Source organism: Salmo trutta, chromosome 23 (assembly GCF_901001165.1).
Source record: "Salmo trutta chromosome 23, fSalTru1.1, whole genome shotgun sequence".
NCBI classification, from domain to species: Eukaryota; Metazoa; Chordata; class Actinopteri; order Salmoniformes; family Salmonidae; genus Salmo; species Salmo trutta.
This window is the reverse complement of record NC_042979.1, coordinates 43,124,245-43,147,377: the sequence shown is the minus strand read 5'-3', so window position 1 is coordinate 43,147,377 and position 23,133 is coordinate 43,124,245. Positions and strand designations below refer to the sequence as shown.

The 23,133-nt window shown below is 42.6% G+C and overlaps 1 protein-coding gene across 1 annotated transcript; it reads left to right on the top strand.

Annotated features, from left to right (window-relative positions):
• The first annotated feature begins 16,113 nt into the window (after positions 1–16,113).
• Positions 16,114–20,705, top strand: diras2 (DIRAS family GTPase 2). Its single transcript, XM_029710450.1, has 2 exons — positions 16,114–16,342; positions 17,687–20,705. Exon 2 carries the CDS (start codon positions 17,708–17,710, stop codon positions 18,302–18,304), a length of 597 nt encoding a protein of 198 aa, XP_029566310.1. The 5' UTR covers positions 16,114–16,342; positions 17,687–17,707; the 3' UTR covers positions 18,305–20,705.
• The last annotated feature ends 2,428 nt before the right edge of the window (positions 20,706–23,133 follow it).

Here is a 23,133-nt window from a genome sequence, read left to right as displayed (position 1 = left end):
TCCCGGAAGTCTCCGGTACAAGCCGATGTCACCTGAGTCCCCTCGGGAATCACAGAGGGATGTCTACTTGCTTCCTCCGGAGCCCATGCAACTGGGCAGGGCCAGATTGTCTCCTGCTGAACGCTTACACAGACTGAGCACCAAGAGTTGTCTGTATTGTGGAACATCAGGACATTACATATCTACCTGTCCATTAAAAGACCTGGCTCATCAAGTAGGTACTAGTACGCTGGTTGGCCAAATGGGGAGTTTCCCATTTTCCAAAACTCGTACCCCTCTCCATGCCATCCTGTTATGGGGTGACCAGTCCAAATCTCTCCGGGTGCTCATTGACTCTGGGGCCGATGAGAGCTTTATGGACTCTACCCTGGTGTCGGAGCTGGGAATCCCCACACAACCCCTCTCCATTCCCATGAACGTCAGAGTGCTGGATGGGCGCTCTATTGACACAATACGTTTCCCATTGACCTGAGAGTGTCAGGTAATCACAGTGAGTCTATGCAGTTCCTGCTCATTGACCGGGCGTTCTTGGACCTCAAGCATTGGTTCACTACATCTCCCATCTTAATCCATCCGGACCCGTCCCGTCAGTTCGTGGTGAAGGTTGACGCTTCGAACGACGGAATGGGGGCTGTCCTATCCCCAGCGTTTTGCCCAGGACCAAAAGCTGCATCCCTGCACTTTCCTTTCCCATCGTCTTAACCCCGCTGAGAGGAATTATGAGAATGGTGAAGATGGCGTTGGATGAGTGGAGGTACTGGTTAGAGGGGGCGGAACATCCATTCATAGTGTGGACTGATCACAACCCTGAGCCTCTCTGCCCTGACCCTGAGCCTCTCTGCCGCCATGTACCTGTCAGACTGTGACCTGGTTAATGACAAATGGCAACAGAAATAATGTAGTTATTAGTATTTATTTTAATATTAACAGCTGATTTTCCAGAGGGAAGAGAAAAAATAGAAACCCATTTAAGCCAACATGTAGTAAACTGTAAAAAATGTCTATGATCTCTTTTAACAAGACAATCGAGCAATCTCCTGGAAAATACACCAGCAGTGTGTCCCTGGGATATACCGTAGGGATGGAGTATATCTGACAGATGCAATGACGTATTCCTTAAGAGTTGAGAGTTGGTCTCTATAGTCTCCACAGTTCTATCCTCCGTAGTAGCAAGACTGAGAAGGGTGCAAAAAGGCAAGCAATTTGGGGCGTTCCTGCATGTGGGCATTCCTGCATCTTTAGGAAACCCTCTTTACACTTCTATTGGTCAATTTTTTAAGCTAGGACTAAGGTAAACAGGTGGGAGCACTCCACTACAATGGGTGGCGGTAATACGCCTCAACATTGCATGCTAACCGCCATTAAACATCACAGAAGAGGCTACCGACCACCCCGGTAGCTACAGTTGAAGTCGGAAGTTTACATACACTTAGGTTGGAGTCATTAAAACTCGTTTTTCAACCTCTCCACATATTTCTTGTTAACATATAGTTTTGGCAAGTCGGTTAGGACATCTACTTTGTGCATGACACAAGTAATTTTTCCAACAATTGTTTACAGACAGATTATTTCACTTATCATTCACAATTCCAGTGGGTCAGAAGTTTACATACACTAAGTTGACTGTGCCTTTAAACAGCTTGGAAAATTCCAGAAAATTATGTCATCGCTTTAGAAGCTTTTGATAGGCTAACTGACATCATGTGAGTCAATTGGAGGTGTCCCTGTGGATGTATTTCAAGGCCTGCCTTCAAACTCAGTGCCTCTTTGCTTGACATCATGGGAAAATCATAAGAAATCAGCCAAGAACTCAGAAAAACAATTGTAGACCTCCACAAGTCTGGTTCATCCTTGGGACCAATTTCCAAACCCCTGAAGGTACCACATTTATCTGTACAAACAATAGTACTCAAGTATAAACACCATGGGACTACACAGCCGTCATACCGCTCAGGAAGGAGACGCGTTCTGTCTCCTAGAGATGAGTGTACTTTGGTGCGAAAAGTGCAAATCAATCCAAGAACAACAGCATAGGACCCTGTGAAGATGCTGGAAGAAACAGGTACAAAAGTATCTATATCCACAGTAAAACGAGTCCCATATTGACATAACCTGAAAGGCCGCTCAGCAAGGAAGAAGCCACTGCTCCAAAACCGCCATACAAAAGCCAGACTACGGTTTGCAACTGAAAATGGGGACAAAGATCGTACTTTTTGGAGAAATGTCCTCTGGTCTGATGAAACAAAAATAGAACTGTTTTGCCATAATGACCATCATTATGTTTGGAGGAAATAGGGGGAGGCTTGCAAGCCGTAGAACACCATCCCAACCGTGAAGCACGGGGGTGGCAGCATCATGTTGTGGGGGTGCTTTGCTGCAGGAGGGAGTGGTGCACTTCACAAAATAGATGGCATCATGAGGGAGGACAATTATGTGGATATATTGAAGCAACATCTCAAGACATCAGTCAGGAAGTTAAAGCTTGGTTGCAAATGAGCTTCCAAATGCACAATGACCCCAAGCATACTTCCAAAGTCAAGGTATTGGAGTGGCCATCACAAAGCCCTGACCTCAATCCTATAGAACATTTGTGGGCAGAACTGAAAAAGCGTGTGCGAGCAAGGAGGCCTACAAACCTGGCTCAGTTACACCAGCTCTGTCAGGAGGAATGGGCCAAAATTCACCCAACTTATTGTGGGAAGCTTGTGGAAGGCTACCTGAAACGTTTGACCCAAGTTCAACAATTTAAAGGCAATGCTACCAAATACTAATTGAGTGTATGTCAACTTCTGACCCACTAGGAATTGTGATGATAGAAATAAAAGCTGAAATAAATCATTCTCTCTATTATTATTCTGACATTTCACATTCTTAAAATAAAGTGGTGATCCTAACTGACCTAAAACAGGGGATTTTTACTAGGATTAAATGTCAGGAATTGTGAAAAACTGAGTTGAAATGTATTTGGCTAAGGTGTATGTAAACTTCCGACTTCAATTGTAGCTAGCTAGAACAACGATTGACAGTGTGCTTCACCCTTGCCTGTTGGGCACTCTTTTCCTGCAGTTCTGTTAACGACGGCAAAAGGCAGTTGTTCGGCAGGCACCACCCACTGTACTGGAGTGCTCCCATCTAGCTAGCTAACCAAGACTACGGTACACAGCAGGTGGAGGGGTGGCTAACTTGGACACCGCTAGACAGTTTACTTCGCCCCATGCCTGTTGGGCACTGTTTTCTCCCCAGTTCTGTTAACGACGGCGAGGACAGGTGTTTGGAAGGCGCTAGCGAAGGACACTGAGTGCTCGCTACCAAGTTAGCTAGCTAACTAGGACTCCTGTACACAGCGAGATAGGTAGCTAGCTAGCTAACGATAGCCAGGACACCAGTAGACAGTGTCCTTCGCCACCACCTGTCAGACACTGCTTTCCCACAGATGTTTGGATAATGCTGCAGGAGGGGATGGCTGCTGTTTTATGGGCTCCTAACCAACTGTGCTGTTGTTTGTAACTCATTTTGTACATAATGTTGCTGTTGCAGTCTCTTCTGACCGGAAAGATCTTCTGGACATCAGAACAGCGATTACTCACCTCAAACTGAAAAAATATTTTTTCTTTGACATTAAAAACTGTAATATCTTATGTTTCACAGAGACTTGGCTGAACGATGACATGGATAATGTAGAGCTGGCTGGCTTCTCCGTGTTTCGGCAGGACAGAGCAACTACGTCTGGTAAGACGAAAGCGGGGGTGTCTGTCTATTTGTCAATAGCTGCTGGTGTGTGATGTCTAATATTAAACAAGTCTCGAGGTATTGCTCCCCTGAGGTAGAATTCCTCATGATAAGCTTTTGACCACACTATCTACCAAGAGAGTTCTCATCTATATTATTCGTAGCTGTCTCTTTACCATCACAAACCGATGCTGGTACTAAGACCACACTCAACGAGCTGTATAAGGCCATAAGCAAACAAGAAAAATGCTCATCCAGAAGTGGCGCTCCTAGTGGCCAGGGACTTTAATGCAGGCAAACTTAAATCCGTTTTACCTAATTTCTACCAGCATGTCACATGTGCAACCAGAGGAGAAAAAAAACACTAGACACACAGAGAAGCATTCAAAGCTCTCCCTTACCCTCCATTTGGCAAATCGGACCATAATTCTATTCTCCTGAATCCTGTTTTCAAGCAAAAACTAAAGCAGGAAGTACCAGTGACTCGCTCAATACGGAAGTGGATGCTACACTACAGGACTGTTTTGCTAGCACAGACTGGAATATGTTCCGGGATTCATCCAATGGCATTGAGGAGTATATCACTTCAGTCACCGGCTTCATCAATAAGTGCATCGACGACGTGGTCCCCACAGTGGCCATGCGTACATTTCCCAACCAGAAGCCATGGATTACAGGCAACATCCGCACCAAGCTAAAGGCTAGAGCTGCCGCAATGCCCTCAGACAAACCATACAACAGGCAAAGCGTCAATACAGGACTAAGATTGAATGCTACTTCACCGGCTCTGACGCTCGTCGGATGTGGCAGGGCATGAAAACTATTATGGACTACAAAGGGATACCCAGCTGCGAGCTACCCAGTGACGCAAGCGTACCAGATGAGCTAAATGCCTTTTATGCTCGCTTTGAGGCAAACAACACTGAAGCATGGATGAGGGCACCAGCTGTTCCGGATGGCTGTGCGATCATGCTCTCCGTAGCCAATGTGAGCAAGACCTTTAAACAGGTCAACATTCACAAAGCCGCGGGGCCAGACAGTTTACCAGGACATGTACTCAGAGCATGCACAGACCAACTGGCAAGTGTCTTCACTGATTATTTTCAACCTCTCCCTGGCCGAGTCTGTAATAGCTACATGCTTCAAACAGACCACCATAGACCCTGGGCCCAAGAAAGTGAAGGTAACCTGTCTAAATGATTACTGCACCGTAGCACTCACGTCGGTAGCCATGAAGTGCTTTGGAAAGCTGTTCATGGCTCACATTAACACCCTCATGCCAGAAACCCTAGACCCACTCCAATTCGCATACCGCCCCAACAGATCCACAGATGACGTAATCTCAATTGCGCTCCACACTGCCCTTTCCCACCTGGACAAAAGGAACACCTATGCGAGAATGCTGTTCATTGACTACAGCTCAGCGTTCAACACCATAGTGACCATGACTAAACACCTCCCTCTGCAACTGGATCCTGGACTTCCTAACGGGCCTACCCCAGTTAGGAACTCAAAAAGTTCTACAGCATTACTATTGAGAGCCTCCTGATTTGCTGTATCACCGCCTGGTATGGCAACTGCTCGGCATCTGACCACAAGGCGCTACAGAGGGTAGTGCGTATGGCTCTGTATATCACTGGTGCCAAGCTTCCTGACATCCAGGACCTATATACTAGGTGGTGTCAGAGGACAGCCCAAAAAATTGTCAAACACTCCAGTCATCCAAGTTATACATAGACTGTTCTCTCTGCTACCGCACGGCAAGCGGTACCGGAGCGCCAAGTCTAGGACCAAAAGGATCCTTAACAGCTTCTACCCCAAAGCCATAAGACTGCTGAATAACTAATCAAATGGCCACCCGGACTATCTACATTGACCCCCCTCCCATTTGTTTTTACAATGCTGCTACGCGCTGTTTATTATCTATACATAGTCACTTTACAAATTACCTCCACTATCGCAGATTGACTCGGTACATGTACCCCCTGTATATAGCCTCTACATTGCATTGACTCTGTACATGTACCCCCTGTTTATAGCCTCCACATTGCATTGACTCTGTACCAGTACCCCCTGTATATAACCTCCACATTGACTCTGTACCGGTACCCCCTGTATATAGCCTCCAAATTGACTCTGTACCGGTACCCCCTGTATATTGACTCTGTACCGGTACCCCCTGTATATTGACTCTGTACTGGTACCCCCTATATGTCGCCGCCACATTGACTCGGTACCTGTACCCCTGTATATTGACTCTGTACCAGTACCCCCTGTATATTGACTCAGTTCCAATACCCCCTGTATAGAGTCTCGTTATTGTTATGTACATATATTGTGTTACTTTTTTTAACTTTAGTTTATTTAGTAAATATTTTATCAACTCTATTTCTTGAACTGCATTGTTGGTTAAGGGCTTGTAAGTAAGCATTTCACTGTAAGGTCTACACCTGTTGTATTCAGCATTTCACTGTAAGGTACCTGTTGTATTCGGCGCATGTGACAAATAACATTTAATTTGATTTGAGTTCTGTTAACAACCGTGAACGCAGGTGTTCGGCAGGTGGGAGCAAAGGATACTGTGTGCTAGCTAGCTATCTAGGAGGACTTCATGCAGTAGATTCTCTTAGAAGTGAACCAAGGACCTCCAGATTCCATGGCGGTGACATTAACGCTTACGCTAGAAACCCTGTCATGAATGCATTATCTTCACACTCTATTTAAATAGACAGTCTGGTGATTACAGGATACTTTTGTTGTTGTTCATTCACTCAGTACTGATTGAATGTTTATTTCTCTTGGTAAAAAAATAATAATAGGCTAAAACAATGTGACTGTGTCGAAAAGTTAGCAAGCATTGCATTTTCTTTTGACCGCACAAAGGTGACGCAAGCATACAATGACGTGGTGGTGTGCTACTTTTTACTTGGATGTTGACTTTAGGTTTTCGGAAATACATTAAAAAGTAACTTGACCCTGTGTTGATCAGTCAACGCACAGTGAGATTATAATGACAATAAGAAAATTGCATTGACAGAGGAGGGAGCGTACTGAATCAATGCATAAGGTAAGGGCTGTAACGTTACCTAGCTACATTGCTAAGCAAACCAGATTGACTAGTGTATGGAGACACAACTTTGATTTTAGATGTGGGGGGGACATAATATATTTGTTTTTAATCCAGTCGGATAAACACTCCAAACAGCCTACCAGACCGCTCGGAGGCGTCCGCATGGTCCTAAAACACACCTTTACCTTGTTTTGTGTCACATTCAAATGATAAAACTGGGGGGTACAAAAATGCTATTTCAGAATATGGGGGGGGGGGGGACATGTCCTCCCCCGTCCCAAGTGAAAGTTGCGCCCCTGGTATGGAGTAATGTTAGCTAATGTTAACGTTAGATGAGCAATGCCCATTGCATGTATTATACATTAGCAGAGTGGCAGTTTACTAAAGTTTGGTGTTGACTATGAACTTTACTTAGCTAGCTAGCTGTGCTTTGTGGAAGAATGTGGGAGATATTGTCAACATTGAATTGTGCCGGTGCAATCCGATCTGTCCATACAGCTAATGTTACAGCCTTGTTGGCTTTTAGCTAACTGGAAATAGTAGCAACGGACGTTCTCAATCTTATTTGTGACAATTTGTGTGTGCTCTGATTACACGCAAGTGTCAAGGCCAACAGTTTACAAAATATAGCAAAATATAGCTATAGTTTCCTTTGCTTGTAGCTTGCCTCTCATCCGACTCATGGTGTAATCATAACAACATACAGGAACTCAAGTCCTTTTGTTCACCTGACCTAGAATTCCTTACAATCAAATGCCGACCGCATTATCTTCCAAGAGAATTCTTTTCGATTATAATCACAGCTGTGTATATCCCCCCAAGCAGACACATCGACGGCCCTGAAAGAACTTCACTGGACTCTATGTATACTGGAAACCATATATCCTGAGGCTGCATTTATATTAACAAAGCTAATCTGAGAACAAGGCTTCCTAAATTCTATCAGCATATCGAATGCGCAACACGAGCTGGTAGCATTCTGAAACATTGCTCCTCTAACTTACGCGATGCATACAAAGGCCTCCCCCGCCCTCCCTTCGGAAAATCTGACCATGACTCCATTTTGTTGCTCCCAGCCTATGACAGAAACTAAAACAGGAAACGCCTGTGCTCAGGTCTATCCAGCGCTGGTCTGACTAATCGGATTCCACGCTTCAAGATTGCTTCAATCACGTGGACTGGGATATGTTCCGGGTAGCCTCAGACAATAACATTGACGTATACGCTGACTCGGTGAGAGAGTTAATTAGCAAGTGCATCGGTGATGTACCCACTGTGACTACTAAAACCTTCCCTAACCAGAAACCGTGGATTGATGGCAGCATTCGCGCAAAACTGAAAGCACGAACCATGGCTTTTAATCATGGCAAGGCGACTGGAAACATGACTGAATGCAAACAGCAAAGTGTCAGTATAGAGACAAAGTAGAGTCGCAATTCAGCGGCTCAAACACGAGACGTATGTGGCAGGGTCTACAGTCAATCACGGAATATAAAAAGAAAACCAGCCCATTGCGGACATCGACGTCTTGCTCCCAGACAAATTAAACAACTTCTTTGATCGCTTTGAGGACAATACAGTGCCACTTGACACAGGCCCACTACCAAAGCCTGTGGGCTGTCCTTCTCCGTGTCCAACATGAGTAAAACATTTAAACGTGTTAACCCTTGCAAGGCTGCTAGCCCAGACGGCATCCCTAGCCGCGTCCTCAGAGCATGCGCAGACCAGCTGGCTGGTGTGTTTACGGACATATTCAATCAAGCCCTATCCCAGTCTGCTGTGCCAATGCTTCAAGATGGCCACCATTGTTCCTGTCCCCAAGAAAGCTAAGGTAACTGAACTAAATGACTAGCACCCCATTGCACTCACTTCTGTCATCATAAAGTGCTTTGAGAGACTAGTCAAGGATCATATCACCACCACCCTACCTGATACCCTAGACCCACTCCAATTTTCTTTCCGCCCCAATAGGTCCACAAACGATGCAATCGCCATCACACTGCACACTGCCCTATCCCATCTGGACAAGAGGAATGCTGTTCATTGACTACAGCTCAGCATTTAACACCATAGTACCCTTCAAACTCGTCATTAAGCTTGAGACCCTGCCCTGTGCAACTGGGTCCTGGACTTTCTGACGGGCCGCCCCCAGGTGGAGAAGTTAGGAAACAACATCTCCACCCTGCTGATCCTCAACACTGGGGCCCCACAAGGGTGCGTTCTCAGCTCTCTCCTGTACTCCCTGTTCACCCATGACTGCGTGGCCATGCACGCCTCCAACTCAATCATCAAGTTTGCAGATGACACTACAGTGGTAGGCTTGATTACCAACAACAACGAGATGGCCTACAGGGAGGAGGTGAGAGCCCTCGGAGTGTGGTGTCAGGAAAATAACCTCTCACTCAACGTCAACAAAACAAAGGAGATGATCGTGGACTTCTGGAAACAGCAGAGGGAGCATCCAACTATCCACATCGATGGGACAGCAGTGGAGAAGGTGGAAAGTTTTAAGTTCCTCGGCATACACATCACGGACAAACTGAAATGGTCCATCCACACAGACAGTGTGGTGAAGAAGGCGCAACCCCAGGAGGCTGAAGAAATTTGGCTTGTCACCTAAAACCCTCACAAACTTTTACAGATGCACAATCGAGAGCTGTAGGGCTGTATCACCGTCTGGTAGGGCAACTGCTCCGCCCACAACCGCAAGGCTCTCCAGAGGGTAGTGAGGTCTGCACAACGCATCACCGGGGGAAAACTACCTGCCCTCCAGGACACCTACAGCACCCAATGTCACAGGAAGGCCAAAAAGATCATCAAGGACAACAACCACCCGAGCCACTGCCTGTTCAGCCCACTATCATCCAGAAGGCGAGGTCAGTACAGGTGCATCAAAGCTGGGACCAAGAGACTGAGAAACAGCTTCTATCTCAAGGCCATCAAACTGTTAAACAACCATCACTAACATAGAGTGGCTGCTGCCAAAATACAGACTCAAATCTCTGGCCACTTTAATACATTTAATAAATGGATTTAAATAAGGTATCACTAGTCAGTTTAAATAATGCCACTTTAATAATGTTTTACATATACTACATTCCTCATCTCATATATATATATATACTGTATTCTATACCATCTACTGCATCTTGCCTATGCCGCATGGCCATCGCTCATCCATATATTTATATGTACATATTCTTATTCATTCCTTTACATTTGTGTGTATAAGGTAGTCGTTGTGAATTTGTTAGATTACTTGTTAGATATTACTGCACTGTCGGAACTAGAAGCACAAGCATTTCGGTACACTCGCATTAACATCTGCTAACCATGTGTATGTGACCAATACAATTTCATTTGACTGCGGTTAGCTAGCTGCACAACTATGTTAGCATAGTCAAAAATGCTACCAAAAGGTAGCTCATTGTTCATTCTTAATGCCAGAAATGAGCATGTGAGAGCAATGAATTATACATTTAATCAAAACTGTTCAATAAAAAAAACGTATTCAGTCCAAAAGGTGGCAAGTCTAAATGTCACTTTATGGACGATGTAAAACTGCATTGTTGGTTAAGGGCTTGTAAGTGTAGCATTTCACTGTAAGGTCTACATCTGTTGTATTTGGCGCATGTGATTTGATTTGATTTAGTCTCGTTCTTATCCGACGTCTAGATATTGAGATAGGTACGGGCAACAAACTTAATTTTTTTCCTAATGCTCTGGACCCTGTAAAAATCCAGTATGTGGTTCTTGGTAACGACCAGATGGCTGATGATGAGAGGCGGGGAGTGTGTTGTGTACCTTCAAGTTGATTTGCACATTTTAATAGACATTGGTGTCATATTGGCTTAGATATGGTCATAGGGAGATTTGAATTTAACATTGAGCTTCAACCAATGCATATAGTATTGTGGGGGCGATACAATAATATACTGTACATCGATCTAATCTTAGGATTGGTTAGGGTGTGACGTGTCACAGTTCCGTGTTTGCAGACCAGCGATGTGGAGACAAGAGCATCTGTTTTTTGGTCTGAATCGGAAAGCATGCATTCTTTATCATAATGTAATATATCGGTTCTCAAGACAATTCAGAGAGCACTTGGATATCATACTCCATTTTGTCCTATACCTGGTTGTTGGTCTTCATTTGTCCAGCACTATCAGTAACATGTTGAACATGATTTACCTGTAAGAAAATACAAACATTTCAGCTTCATTTCAAAATGCATTACTTTTATGTGGTGAAATGTGGGAGAGAGGTGAACTTAAACAGAAAGACCTAAAAACAAGAGCCCAGGAACATGTCGAAATATTACACAACCTTTTTGACATTACAGCCTAGCAATGGTGAGATTTACCACAGAAATGTTCTCAAAACGTTTTCAAGGCATAGAGTGGAAATCTTTGTTTCAGGTTAAGATTGCATTGGCAGTGTCATCTCATACACTATCACATCTGCAAGCTATTGAAAGCTATTTTAGGAGAGCACTGACCAAGTTTTTTTTTTTTAGGTTCCGTATTCCAGAAGTGATGTCACTCGAACATGTGCACGAAGCACATTTCTTCCTCTCATTGCTAATGTATTGCTAATGTATTGCTAATGCTAATTGCTAATGCTAATTGCTAATTGCTAATGTATTGCTAATGTATCTGAAGCTAGGTATAAAATGCACTTAAACACAGATCTAGGATCAGATTACTGTACTTTCAAACCTAATCCTTACTAGCAGGAGGATGAAAACAATCTGACCTCGTATCAGTGGTTGAAGGTACACTATGGAAGTTTAGTTGCTAATTGTTTTACCTCAGATTTGGCTTAAATTTGAACTGTATGGTTTATATACAATCTGATATCATCTTACTTCAGATATTACCTCATTTAACCACACAATCCATTATTTTAGGCTGACAAACCTTTGTGATAAGCTTTTGCTCATGGGCGTGGGGAGGTGTACCCCTCTCTGTCAAATGCTGTAATTTCTGGATTAAATGTATGTAAAGGTTATAAGGGGGGACCGTTTTTGACTCAGGAGCACCTCCCAGAAGCAAAGCATTTGTTATGTAACATTAAGAGAAACTTCTACCTAAGCCACATCTCAACACTATGTTTATTAATTTCTTCGTCCTTTAACTCCTATAACCAACGGGACAGACTAACACAACCCAATACAGGCTCCAATGCCAGCGAAGCAGCAGAGGATGGTTCATTGTTCCAGATGAGAGGTGGTTTGTTTTCATTAGGGTACACAACGGAAAACACCAACCCCCCCCCCCAAAAAAAACCAAAATGTGCAACAGAAAAAAACATGTTGAGTTTCTTATTTTCTAAACGTCTGCTAGTCCCTTCCTGTTTTAGTCTGTTTTCTTCTGTTTGATACCTAATGAACATGCCCTGAGAATTGGCGCACCTACAGTGTGTAATTTGATTTGTGTTTGTAAAACAATCAATAGATCTGTGGGATATCACACTATGTTGCACTGCGTGCCTTTATCAGTGTTAACGATATCGTTTCTAATCTTGAACAAACCTTCCATGCATTCTACAATAATTAAAATAGGTTTCAAGGGCTTACAGGTTTTTGGGGTTTTGATTGGATGAGCTAAAGCTGACACAGGTGGATATGGATAAAGATGTGAGTGTTTCACTTGGTTTTATTTGCTCTGCTTTGTCATTTTACTATGGATTCAAACAACTGAACTCCTATTGTAACAATGCATAATGATATAACAACAACTTCATATATTACAGTATACGTGCATGCATTATACCACTTCATATTCTGCTCACATATTTGCCAATTCCAGAGAGAGAGAGTACTTAGAAAAACCTTGTCTGAATTCTGTTTTTTGTATCAAAATATTCCTTGAAATTGCAGATACAAAAGGAATCTCATAGGGTGTATCAATCTACAAAAAGGGAATTGAAACTGTACTGCATGTATTTTCAGCCCAAAATAAATAGCCGTATAAATATCCAAGCCATGGTGATGCATACTCTCATAACCCCCTGACAACACAACAAGCTTACCTCCCCTGATTACAAAATGTAGAAGTTGTGGATGAAGTACTGAATAAAACATGAGTCAAGGTGTCAACAAAAGTGCACTCTTAGAAAAAACAGGTGCTATCTAGAACATAAAAGGGTTCTTCAGCTGTGCCCATAGGAAAACCCTTTGAAGAATCCTTTTCAGTTCCAAGTAGAACCCTTTTGAGTTCCATGTAGAACACTTTACACAGAGGGATCTACATGGAACCCAAAAGAGTTCTACCTGGAACCAAAAAGGATTTATCTGGAAGCAAAAATGGTTCTCCTATGGGGACAGCCGAATAACCCTTTGGAACCCTTTTTTTCTAAGTGTTCAAGAGTCAAAACAGTTTTTCAATGTTGGCATTTTTATGGTAATGTCCCAAATGGCAAATGACACCCTATTCCCATAGGGCTCTGGTCAAAACTAGTGCATTAAATAGGGAGCCAAACTAGTGCACTAAATAGGGAATAGGGTGCCATTTGGGATGCAAGCCTATGTCAGTCCCCCTGTTATTTCACTTCCTCTCATTATATATGCAAACACCTGGCAACCACTCTTCAGCGCTACAGTGTCAACAATCAGGGCTGGCCCTAGCCTTTTGGTTGGGTTTGGGGGGCTCCCCATCTCGTGGCAAAACATTTGCAACAGCGGAAATAAATAAAACATTCAAAGTTAAATTCCTGCGGTTCTACACATTTTGCCATGGGGCAGAGAGAGACATTTAGCAATTTTATTAAACATTTTATGCAATTCTACTACTTTTTCAATGAGGCAGAGAGAAAACATTTGCCGTTTTACATCTTATTTCCTGCAATTTTACCAATTTTTCCATGGGGTGGAGTGGAATTTTTGCAGTTTATAACACCCACAAGAGCGGAAATGCACTTTTTTTCAGCTGCAGATTTTTCAGTTGCAAAACGATTTCTGGTCAGTAAGTCATCGTTTTAGTCAAAGTATGATTTAATAATATTATTTGGGCTTGAAGTGGGAAATCCGAAGTGGTCACTTTTCTCCGTGCCAATGCCGTGTGTTTCCTCTATGATACCGATGTCTTAATACTTTTCAGTCTACGTTTCTTTTCAGGGCTGGGTTTTATTTGAATGTTACCACCCACCAGCATGGCATTGTTTGTTAATCAGCAACACCTGCAAAGTTCTTCATTTTCCTAAATCGCCACTGAGTTGAGCAACATAATAGATAATCTGTGGGTAAACCAAACAGCTTTTCGCTGTAACCTGCACGTAACCGGCTGAGCAATGGGGGTGCCACATTAAAATAGGGGGTGCAAACTTACGTTTAAAAAGAAAAATGATTACCAGCATATTATCACTGTCAAGTTTCAATTATTTTGTAGCTAGTTTATATAAAATAAAATAAAAATTGTAAAATTGCGTGTAATATGATTGCATTTTGGAACCCCGCTCCCCCATCGCCCCAAGATGAATGGTTTTGACCATGATCCACTGCTTTGATTGGTGCAACTACAAATCATAAGTGTCTATCCTATAATGAAAAGGCACCCACAAAAGAAAATTCCACATACTATTTTGTGCTGTTGTTATATTTGTATTGATGTTTCGTTTTGTGTCTGATGGGTGTTGTTACATATCATTTGCGGTGTGCATCATGAGCAAAGTCATTGTAGCCTTTAATTTCACTTCCCCTGGCTGTGAGAACCATGGCATGAGCACAGGCTGACTTGGCATTGCTGTAGTGTCCATTACAATGTAGAATCTTGTTCAAACCGTTCAGTTATCCATATTACCAGAGGTTCCCCTTGTTCTTCCTATGGTAGTTTCACAGCTGAAATGTATTGTTTAACCTTTATTTAACTAGGCAAGTCAGTTAAGAACAAATTCTTATTTACAATGACAGCCTATCCCGGACGACACTGGGCCAATTGTGCGCCGCCATATGGGACTCCCAATCAAGGCCGGATGTGATATAGCCTGGATTTGAACCAGGGACTGTAGTGACGCCCCTTGCGACACTCAGGAGCCCCATGGAACATGACACAAATTTGGGAGATAACAATAGATGTCAAAGTCAAAGATACTGGTTTCCCCTATCCATCCGTGGCAAAGTTTTACATAAATACTTGTGACAAATATAGCTCCAGAACCAGCCATTCAGTAGCCTAATCGGTAGGCTAATCTTTTGAATACTGTCTAGCAACAACACATAACATTAGCTAGCTAGGGAGGGTTAGCATGCTACGTAGCTAGCTACACTGACAGCTGTTAGTGCCCTACTAGTTGTTATTTCTCCACTCCACGTGGAAATCCCCACAACCTTCCCACCCACATTTCGTGAATACGTATTAGCAGCCTACGTCATTCTTCGGAGGTGGAACCTAAACGAGAAATACCGCCTTTAAAACAAAATTCCTACAATTCAACACATTTTGCCATGACTTTTGCCATGTTAATATGACAGCTGAGAGAGAATGACTAACAAAATCAATGTGGGCCCCATTGAGGTCAGGGACCCTGGGCACGTGCCGTGCGTGCCCAGTCGGTATTCGGCTATGATTACTACAAGTTTAGATAGCTGACAATTAGCCATGTAAATTTTTTGATTGGTAGTTAGTCTAACCAGCTAATTGAGTGACTGACATTAGACAAGGAAAGTTGCTGATGCACAACCACATTTCGAAATTGCAACTGGTGTATTGTAATATTCTTACTCTCAATAGCAAGTTGAGATGCCGACTGAGTTCCCCAAAAATTATTGATGGCCCGCTAGTGGCAGGGTACACTAAGCGACTGCTTATGTTGCTTTTGCCTAGCCCTGTAGACAATGTACACTGATACAGAGCAAGGCTGCAAACACACATTTAAAAAAAACGATTAAGTGGCCTATTATGTGCCTGTAGCAATACAAGCAGTCGGCATATCATGTTGTGTACCACCTGTTTTCTATAAGAAGTGGCTTCTTCATAGAAATTAAGAACAGTAATGTATAATTGAGTGGATTAAAGTTATATGTTAATTATACAACAGCCTAGTTTGCCATATTTAATCCGAAGATTCAATGACTCAATTTATATTTTTTAATAACACATTTTACAATATACTGTAATAATGTCCTACTGTTCAGACACCTATAGACCAACCTAGGCTGAGCAGCCAATTTGTGGATGATCAACAGTTTAGTAATAAATGTGTTTAAAAACACGTGTTCTGTATGAAATAGGTGTTGATGTTATGGATCCATGATTCACAAGGCTGCCCACGCTGCGGGTTTTCTTGGAGGGGTTTGTCTGTTGCAGCAGGGGGAGCAGCAAAGCAGCGATGTTCCACCCTACGTCACGAGAAGCAAAATCTACAGAGACTCAAATCTCCTCTCCTGCAAGCTGCGCATTAAATACCCGAGTCCACACAGATAGATTTTTAGAGGCAGACCTCAATGCGGACGGAACGACATGCACTATCTGATATTTCAATCCGTTCCATACAACATGAGATCAACAGTCTAAAGTTTCATCTTTTCATCGTTTGTGTTGATACGTGAGTATTCTGTGCCAAATTAGTATGTCATCTTTATGCACGCACGCATTGACATCCGCGTGTCTATAGGCTATCTATTGTTTTTCCTGTCTTAATCTAATTATTTTCGATAAAATAACATTGTTACAAAAGAGGGGATACGGATGGTAGGCGGCGTTTAGCCCATTGTTCCCACTATGCGGTAGTTTTTGACCGCATCTAATTGCCTGCATCCAGCCTGCATCTTAGGCACGTCAGCGGCTCCTTGCCTTCTCAGTTGAACGCGAAAAGGATGGAATTTATAGACGTCTACTCTGAACCAAGCAGTTCTCGTTAAAAGCCATGCAGATTAAAATAGTCCGCTCAAAAGTAGTATCTAGTTATTTATTCAGATATTAAAAGGAACACCATAACACTCACCTTAAACACTGGTATGATTCAAGATGTAGATGCTATGTCAACCAGTCACTGACATGGACTATTCCTGACCTTATGATTTTTGTAGGCTATAAAGAACGAAATTAACAGTTATTACGCTCATTGACGCCACAAACACGTTTATGTAGTGAAATAAATTAAAGCCAAAGGCTTTTGAGACTATAATGACAGTAATGTTTTCAGTTTTTCCTTCTTGTGGTGGTCTTGCATAGTCATTGACTTCCCTGTCTTTGATCCAATGAGAATGCTGAGTTAGCATATAACACTTGGGTAATTTTTGCTGGGAATCTAAAACCGTTACGTTATGGGTGGAATTGATGGGCTCAAAAATCGAACACCTGCGGGTCGGCACATGCCTGTCTACATATTTTCTCACAGGACCATCTTGATTATCCTTCCTGAATTGAATTTGTGCAGTAGTCTGTACATTCTTAGAAAACAATTGGAGAACACTTTTTGCTTCCAAGTGGAACCCTTTTGTGTTTGTGTAGACCTCTCCTTGGACAGGGTTACATGGAACCCAAAAGGGTTCTACCTGGAACCAAAGTTTTTTTTTCAAAGGGTTCTCCTACGGTGACAGCCAAAGAACGCTTTTAAGTTCTAGATAGCACCTTTTTTTCTAAGAGGGTTTGAGACCCTATCATGATGTAAAAAAATAAAAAAAATAAAAAAAATACTGCAACAAACTGGCTCTATTTTGCTGCTTTAGATGGTGTGCCAGCCTATCTCTGGTGCATTGTTAAAAATAATGCCCATTCAGCCGCATCTTACTAAATCACTTATTCAATACTAAAAGGAGGAATTAATTGTGTACAACTAATACCAAGCACTGTAAGAAATGCAAATATTTTCGAATCAATCAAGAGAGTATCGTTTTTTTTAAACAAGAGGTTGCCAATTGTTGTCTCCCTGCCTGCTCCCATACAGATCCCCAGATAAACAGTCATCATGCCGGAGCAGAGCAACGACTATCGCGTGGTGGTGTTCGGCGCCGGAGGTGTGGGGAAGAGCTCCCTGGTTCTCCGCTTCGTCAAGGGGACCTTCCGTGACAGCTACATCCCCACCGTGGAGGACACATACAGACAGGTGATTAGCTGCGACAAGAGCATCTGCACGCTCCAGATCACAGACACCACAGGCAGCCACCAGTTCCCCGCCATGCAGCGTCTGTCCATCTCCAAGGGCCACGCCTTCATCCTGGTCTACTCTGTCACCAGCCGTCAGTCTCTGGAGGAGCTCAAGCCCATCTACGAGCAGGTGTGTCAGATCAAGGGCGAAGTGGAGACGTGTCCCATCATGCTGGTGGGCAACAAGTGTGACGAGACGTCGGCGCGCGAGGTGGAGACCACGGATGGCGACGCCACGTCCAAGAAGTGGAAGTGCGCCTTCATGGAGACGTCGGCCAAGACCAACCACAACGTCAAGGAGCTCTTCCAGGAGCTGCTCAACCTAGAGAAACGCAGGACTGTCAGCCTTCAGATCGACGGGAAATCGAAGCAGCAGAAACGCGCCGAGAAGCTCAAGGGCAAGTGTGTGGTCATGTGAGGTGGGCATAAGGAGGTGGAAGTGCAGGAGGCACGAAAAATCTCAAAGGGACGAAGGGCAAGGAGCGAGGGAGAAACAAGGTTTGGAGGGGGTTCGGACTCTTGCCATGGGGCAGACCGTGCATCGTAAGACACACTCCTGCAGACAAGCTAAAATACCTGGAAGTTTACACCCAACGGAAAGAGTGGAACAAGGGTATGCCTACTACACTAAGATTTATTCAGCCTGACTCATTGTCACATCCAACAGCCAATCAAACAGAGCGGAAGAGACCCCGTGAAGAAGATTTCTCCTTTTCAGCCACATACACAAAGAGAAGCTTTGAATGAAATCATACTAATTCCAAGTTTGCAACCAAGAGGATTCTTTAATTGAACCTACTGTAGAATTGCATCCGTTCGAGGTCTCAACACTAATCAGCACCAGTGCTTGGCAACCTTCCCCTAGCCCCCAGAGACCCCTAACCTCCACGAAAACCCCAGAGACAGACAGAGCTGAGCTAAACAGAGGCAGTCCGAGAGATGCATGGATCCCATAGCTGACATTTTAGAAACCACTAGATTTTTATGTCTGCAAAACATTGACGGAAGCCAAGGAGTAAAATGGTGACCAGGAAATGTATGTTTTAGAATGGAATCCAACTCATATTTTGCTCCCAGGATTATTGCTATACAGGAGCAGTACTCTTAGGAGCGGAGTCAAACTGTCAGGCTGTCTGTTAGGTACTTAAACACAAAATACAAATGTTTTACGCTATTGTTTTTTATTTCTATTTTTATAGTTTAGTATTTTTGTTGTTGTGAAGGTTATATTTTCTATTTATACTGTTCGAAGTTACGGCCAATGTATCCCCAATATCCCCAAGAGAAGTTATACATACATGGATTTATGGTCAGATCTGTACCATTGATGGTGGTGTGACGTGCATTGATAAATATATGTTTTGCCAATATTTATAGTGTTATAGTGCATTTGACAAGGAGAACTACAATTAACTACAATGGAAAAAGTCGCTATTATAAACCTTTTAAGATCGTGTAGCAAAGACTATTCCTTAGTATTGAGACTAGTTTTGATCATAGATCATAGTTGTAGATTACGTTGCAGTCGAATTGATATACATTGTTAGTTATCATTTGAGATGTTTTCGATAGACTTCTATCAGGGGCAATGGCAGAGGGAGATAGGAGCTTCACAGCAATATTACATAGATAAACTGTGTGATTTGTGATGTCACTTCCTTTGGAGGTATTGGGTTGCCATTCATTTATTTCCTTGTCACCACCATATTTATTACCATCATCATCCATTATATGCAAATGTGTATGTCTTGTGTCAACATAGCTTAATTAAGGTTTTTTTTATTACATTTTTATAATAGGAATGATATTTTACCATAAATTGGAGGAAGACAATTTTACATAGGAAATAAGTATAGATTCACTTTTTCAACTAATCTAAATTTCATTGCTCCTAGAAAGCATGAAGTGTAAACGTGTGTCGACAACTTGTGTTACCTTTTTCAAAATAAGGTACTGTCACAAAATGGCAGACAGAGCAAACATATAACACTATATAGTGACAGTTGTGGTATTTATCAGTGTGTTACGATAAAGACAGAATGAGAGTTAAAAATATTAAAATATCCCTCACACGGAAAACAAATGTTTCTAGCTGACTTTATCCATTTCAGCAGACCTGTGTCACGTATGTACACATTGAACATATATCTGTTTCATCCACTTTATTTTGGAGAATCATTCTCAATATGTAACCGTGTATTTTACATTATATTTATTGTTAAAACCTTGGCAGACAATTGAAATGAAAGGAATGGCATGTGTGTAGATATATTGTCAGTATGGCAGTGCGCTCTGGGTTCATAGTTAGCTTGTATTGCTGCACTGGCTAGCTTTGTATACAGAGCAAATGAGTAGAGAAACTGTAAGATATTGGACAAGTCAATAATGTTGTTAAATCGAGTTAGATACGTTTATGCAAATAGGCTCATCCAAAGTAACTAGAGGATGACAGTTCAAATACCTTACTTAAGTAAATTAAGTGGATCGTCAGAGTACAGTAAAACATCATCAGTTAAGTGTAACGTGGGTTAGGAAAGTCTTACGTGGGTTAGGAAAGTCTTACGGGGGTTAGGAAAGTCTTACGTGGGTTAGGAAAGTCTTACGTGGGTTAGGAAAGTCTTACGTGGGTTAGGAAAGTGCTTCAAGACCAATGCTACAAGAATTCAAGCCTATTTTCAGTCAATTTCAAAGCCAGAATTATTGAATTTCATACTTAACACTGTTTTAATCAAATGCCTGTATAGACATCATGTGTGCCTACATGTTTATATTTAATTGTATATATTGAGTCACAAGAATAAAGGAAATTATGCATTTAACACGGCACTTGTCCTTTTATTAAACCCTATTTGTGTACATGTTTTTGTCTTGATATGAAAATGAATGTTCCATGTATGAGTATGAACGCTACACTATTGGAATACTACACCATTGACCTCAATCTCATGGAAGCAAATGTTCATTGCTAGTGCCAATATTCTACAGCTTACAGGCAGACTAAGTCAGTAAAATAGGATAATACGTTAAAAAAAAAGAAAACTGGGTCAAAAGGTACTGAAAACAGAGACCATTATTAATCACTGAACTGCTAAAACATGAACTGACCTAGACAATATCTATCAAAGCAACTTGATGGGGACATTGTTGTTTTACCTAGGCAGGTCAGTTTAGAACAATTTCTTATTTTCAATAGTGGCCTAACTGCCTTGTTCAGGGGCAGAATGCCGGATTTTTACCTTGTCGGCTCAGGGATTCGATTTTGCAACCTTTCAGTTACAAGTCCAATGCTCTAACCACTAGGCTACCTGCCGCCCCAAATTTTGTTAAGTAATAGAAGTAATGGAAGCTTTTTGTTGCTCTCTGTAAAGTGTGCAACCTTTGAAAATCCCTCCCTCAGTTTTTAGTTTTTTTTACCTGACCTCACTTGGGAAAAGTTCTACTGTTGACTTAGATTTGAGTTCATCACTGTTACTGTTCTCAAACAACCAGCATCTCAGAGTACAAGTGCCAGTCTAGGGCCATGTCATCCCATGTCCATATAAATCTTATTCATTATGATCTCAAAGGCCGAACACTTGATTCTAGATCAACACTCCTACTCTGAGATGCTTTATGAATATGGACCTTGAACCTTGTGGAGATATCTCCATACTTCTTACCGTTCTCACAAACCATGTTACCAGCGGTCAGATGATGACCAGCTAGCCATTTTCCTGCGTGTCCCCAATTGAAAGAGGCAGTTAATTACCGTACTGCATTTAGCCCTGGGAACAGGAGGAGAGCAATAGACACTGAAGTGAGCAGGCAGCAGGAACAGCTGCAGTACTGCCATGGTTTGGTTTGATTGTGTGTGTGTGTGTGTGTGTGTGTGTGTGTGTGTGTGTGTGTGTGTGTGTGTGTGTGTGTGTGTGTGTGTGTGTGTGTGTGTGTGTGTGTGTGTGTGTGTGTGTGTGTGTGTGTGTGTGTGTGTGTGTGTGTGTGTGTGTGTGTGTGTGTGTGTGTGTGTGTGTGTGTGTGTGTGCGTGCGTGGACATGTTTAACTATTCTTGGGACCAGAAGTCACCACAAGAATAGTAAACAAACCACAATTTGACCAACTGGGGACATTTTGTTAGTCCCCAAGAGGTCAAATGGTATTTCTAAGGGGTTTAAGGTTAAGGTTAGAATTCATGTTAGGGTTGGAATTATGTTAAAGGTTGGTTGTTAGGAGCTAGGGTTAGTTTTAGGGTTAGGAGCTAGGGTTAGGGTTAAGGTTAGGTTTTTGGGTTAAGTTTAGGGTTAAGGTTATGGTTAGGGTAAGAGTACGGGTTAGGGTTAGGGAAAATAGGATTTTGAATGGGACTGAATTCTGTGTCCCCACAAGGTTAGCTGTACAATTTAGTTTGTGTGTGTGTGTGTTTGCGTGTGTTTGTGTGTGTGTGTAATCAGAGAGCGAGGGTCATTACAGCAAAGTGAAGTGCCTATGAGGATATAATGGAACACCTGCCAGCACCAAGTGCTTATGCCTGTATTGTGGTGGCCGCTTGGCAGGCAGAATGGGCCACTTTATGTTGGGGAAATGCTAATGCTATGCTAACCCTCTCAGATGGCTCAATATAAGCTATTTGCTGCAGTACAGTAGGTTTTCAATGTGTCCTGATGAAGGGAGAGGAATGAGTGTGTACTACTGATACTGATAAGGTTTTCTATCTGCTTTTGCACGCCCTTGAAAGGAATTGAATGGAACAGCCTTACGAAATGGTTCAATTCACAGTCATTCCAACGGACAACTAACAGAAAAAACATGCCGTTGCTCAATTCAAGATCTATGTATGGTGTTATACTATCTGAAAGTGTCAATCTAAAATGGAATACGTCACTTCCACATCTCAGCTGTTCAAATCAACTCAGGTACACTGACTCGCCATGATTTGATTGTAGTCACATGATCATTTCCTGCCCATGTCTGCATTCAATTCTACATCAATGATTAGGCCCTCATGGTGCTCAGCATACAAACAACAGTCTGGTGTCTAGTGTCTCAAACTGTCTGGTGTCTAGTGTCTCAAACAACAGTCTGGTGTCTAGTGTCTCAAACTGTCTGGTGTCTAGTGTCTCAAACTGTCTGGTGTCTAGTGCCTCAAACTGTCTGGTGTCTAGTGTCTCAAACAACAGTCTGGTGTCTAGTGTCTCAAACTGTCTGGTGCCTAGTGTCTCAAACAACAGTCTGGTGTCTAGTGTCTCAAACTGTCTGGTGTCTAGTGCCTC

Coding starts and splice junctions, on each gene's coding strand:
- diras2 (XM_029710450.1), top strand. CDS start 17,708: ATGCCGGAGCAGAGCAACGACTATCGCGTGGTGGTGTTCGGCGCCGGA.